Source organism: Zingiber officinale, chromosome 7B (genome assembly GCF_018446385.1).
Source record: "Zingiber officinale cultivar Zhangliang chromosome 7B, Zo_v1.1, whole genome shotgun sequence".
NCBI classification, from domain to species: domain Eukaryota; kingdom Viridiplantae; phylum Streptophyta; class Magnoliopsida; order Zingiberales; family Zingiberaceae; genus Zingiber; species Zingiber officinale.
This window is the reverse complement of record NC_055999.1, coordinates 17,138,588-17,141,832: the sequence shown is the minus strand read 5'-3', so window position 1 is coordinate 17,141,832 and position 3,245 is coordinate 17,138,588. Positions and strand designations below refer to the sequence as shown.

At 49.3% G+C, this 3,245-nt stretch overlaps 1 protein-coding gene across 1 annotated transcript; it reads right to left on the bottom strand.

The window, feature by feature from the left end:
* Nucleotides 1-741: 741 nt before the first annotated feature.
* Nucleotides 742-1,137, bottom strand: LOC122004208. Its single transcript, XM_042559131.1, has one exon. It carries the CDS (start codon nt 1,135-1,137, stop codon nt 742-744), a length of 396 nt encoding a protein of 131 aa, XP_042415065.1.
* Nucleotides 1,138-3,245: the final 2,108 nt, after the last annotated feature.

Genomic DNA, 3,245 nt, shown 5'->3' with positions numbered 1-3,245 from the left:
ACGGGAGCTAGGGCTCCGATTCTTGCTCTTGTCCAAGATCAAGTCGTGCTAGGGCAGCGTCTTGGATTAAGAAGAAGGTTGTGGACTTGAAACTAGGGTTTAGGAAGCGGTGGCCAGCATCGGCTGCTCAAGGATGTTCGGCGATCAGCGAATCGAAGCAGCACAGGGTCGGCGTCGCGAGTTAGGGGAGGAATCGCGAGGGAGAGGGAGGAGAGGATCGACAGCCAAGAGAGCTTGGTGTTGGTGAGGCATGCAGAGGAAAGGTCGCTACCGGCGGTGAACTCGCGGTGGCCAACGATCGGGCGAGGAGGAATCGCCGGAGAGGGAAGGGGGTTTCGGGCGCGATGTGAGGAGGAGGAGAGAGGAAGGTGGGTTCGGTAGAATCGGGAAGGAGGAGAAGAAATCAGGGATTTAGGGATTTAGGGTTCTTAATTAAATACTTAGGTTAACCTAATTAACCTCTAAGTTAACCACTTAATCAACTCCCACATAATGGGTATTTCAAACAAGCTTTCTCCAAGCCCAATAAATCTATCCCCGTAAAACTGGTCATACGACCTCCGTTTAAATCCCGAAAATTTTCTAAAAATTCCAAAATTTTTTCATAAGGCTATTTCTCAAATAAATTTATTATTTAATTATTATTTAGATGTCATATTTTACACTTCTTGCATCCACAAGACATATACGAGTACATTTGGATTTATCCACGCACCTTGCCTTCAACCAGCTGGGGTGGATCTAGACCTCCTCCTTCTCCTCGTAGAACAACGCGGGGGGTGGGGACTCCTTCATGATGGCATTTACGTCCAAATGCTGGTTCTTCCGAGTGGCCCTTGCTTCAGACTTAACCATCTCGACGTAGCATTGTCGAGTGGTCAACTGGTCGCCTTTGACTTCAGCCACCTCGTTGTCCACCAGAAACTTAATCTTTTGGCAGAAGGTGGACACCACCACTTGAAACTTGTTGAGGGTCAGTCGGCCCAATATAACATTGTAGGCAGACAACACATCCACTACAATGAAGTTTGTAGTCTTGGTCCTCTTGAGCGGCTTCTCTTCAAGCAAAATGGCCAGCCGTGCCTGGCCGATTGACAACACTTCGTTGCCTATGAAGCTATAGAGTGGGGTCTTCATTAGCTGCAACTCACTCCTGTTGATTTGCAGCTAGTCGACTGCCTTCTTAAATATAATATTCACCGTGCTCCTTGTATCAACAAAGGTTCGGTGGATAGTATAATTAGCGATTACCGCTCGAATGATCAGGGCGTCATCGTGAGGGATCTCCACTCCCTTTAAGTCTTGGGGGCCGAAGCTTAGTTTAGGTCCTTTGGCCTTCCCCTTGCCGCACCCCATAGCATGGATCTCTAGTCACCAAGTGTGTGATTTCCTCGCTCAGTTGGAATCACCGCCAGTCGGTCCACTAGCAATCATTCCAATTTCTCTCTAAGCAATGTTGCTCCTATTTTCTTCCTCCTGAGCCGATGGTCTATTCCGCTTAGTAGAAGCTTGGGTGGGACTCGTGTTGTTCCTTCACTGGGGATGATGATGGCGTCGCTTAGACCCCCCTCTCTCTTCCTCCTTTCGGTCAATTGACCGCGTCTATGATGCCTATCGGGTGATGGTGACCGATGATGATATCCTTGTGGAGCCGGTTGGCTTGTAATCAGAGTCAAATCATAGCAGTCGCGCGTGTTATGCGTCGCTGACTGATGGAAGAAGCAAAATAGTGGCATACATGCCTTGCTTTTTGCAGCCTTTGGGCGACCGACTACTACATGTTGCACGATATGTATCCTCGGCTCCTAGTGTTACTAGGCTCCTCTCGATCGGGGCCCCTTTGGGGGTTGATAGCTATTCGATGGTCGTCGCTTGGGCACTGTTATAGGCTCGACAGGTGCCTCCTTTCTTCTAGCCGTTTGGGCTTCCTCAACGTTTATGTATTCCGTGGCCCTCTTGACCAGGTGGTGAAATCCCTCGACGATTTCTGAATGAGTGATCGGAAGAACTCCCCTTCGGTCAGACCTTGGGCGAAGGCGTCACCAATACTTTTATAGAGATTGAGGGAATATTCATGGCCACTTGGTTAAAGCACTGGATGTAGGCCCTCAGTTTCTCCCTGAGCCCTTGCTTCAAGGAGAATAGATTGATGCTTATCTTCTGGTGGCGGTGACTACTGGTGAGGTGGTGTAGAAATGCCGCTTAGAAGTCCTTGAAGCTGTGGATTGATTCGTTTGATAATCTCTTGAACCAATGTTGTGCTGATATGGAGAGGGTGGTGAGAAAGACCCGACACTTTACCCCGTCACTATACTGATGAAGTGTGGCTGCATTGTCAAATTTGGCTAAGTGGTAGTCAAGATAAGTAGTTTTGTTATATTCTCCGATTGACAGCGGGGTGTAGTGCCTGGGCAGAGAGCTATCCAGAATCCCCTATGAGAATTATTGATTGATCCGCTCTTGCGAATCATTGTCCCTTGGTGCCTTCCTCTTTTGTGCATCCCAAACGGGTGTGCCATCCGAGGAAGACCCCCGGTTCTTGTCCGCTCGACCCCGTTCCTCTGATGGAGTCTGGAATAGTGCTCAATGAAAGGGGATCGTCACATTGGGTGCCTCCCCATATGTGTTGATCGGCTTCTTATTCTGTCCCGAATGGATACATGATCCGCTCGGTCTCCATATCTTGCTTGATGCCTTGCCGCTGATGCCGCGGGCTCATGTGTTTGGCGCTTGACCAACGCTTGTTGTTATTGCTCCACTATCCTTGCCGCTCGGGCTTGTATAAGTATATCGAGCTCCTCCTTTGTCAGCGTTACCATGGTGAGTCGTCTACCGTCCTCCATCTTCTCCTTTCGGATGCAGGCTACCTTCCCACAGACGACACCAAAATAATCCTGTTAGAAAACGGGAGGGTCGAAAGCTGGGGATGTGGCTGCTACGTTGATTGGATGTAGACCGCGTCCCGCTCTGCAAAACAAGTAATGTTAGTGCCGAGCCAAGGAAGGGGTCTCCGACGTTGGCCCTGCGATGCTCAAGTTAGTCATCGGAACTGTAGAGGAAAGCGGAGCAACAATAACGTAAGTGCAAACAGTGAATTATGCCCGTACCTCCGCCGATGCTTGGACCCCCTTTATATAGAGCCATAGTGAGCGACGTGCACACTTCTTAAGGCGTGGACACATTCTCCACTGTGTCCTATGAAATGACTTGTTAGGAAAGTGTCGTTGACATCATACCTTAGCAGG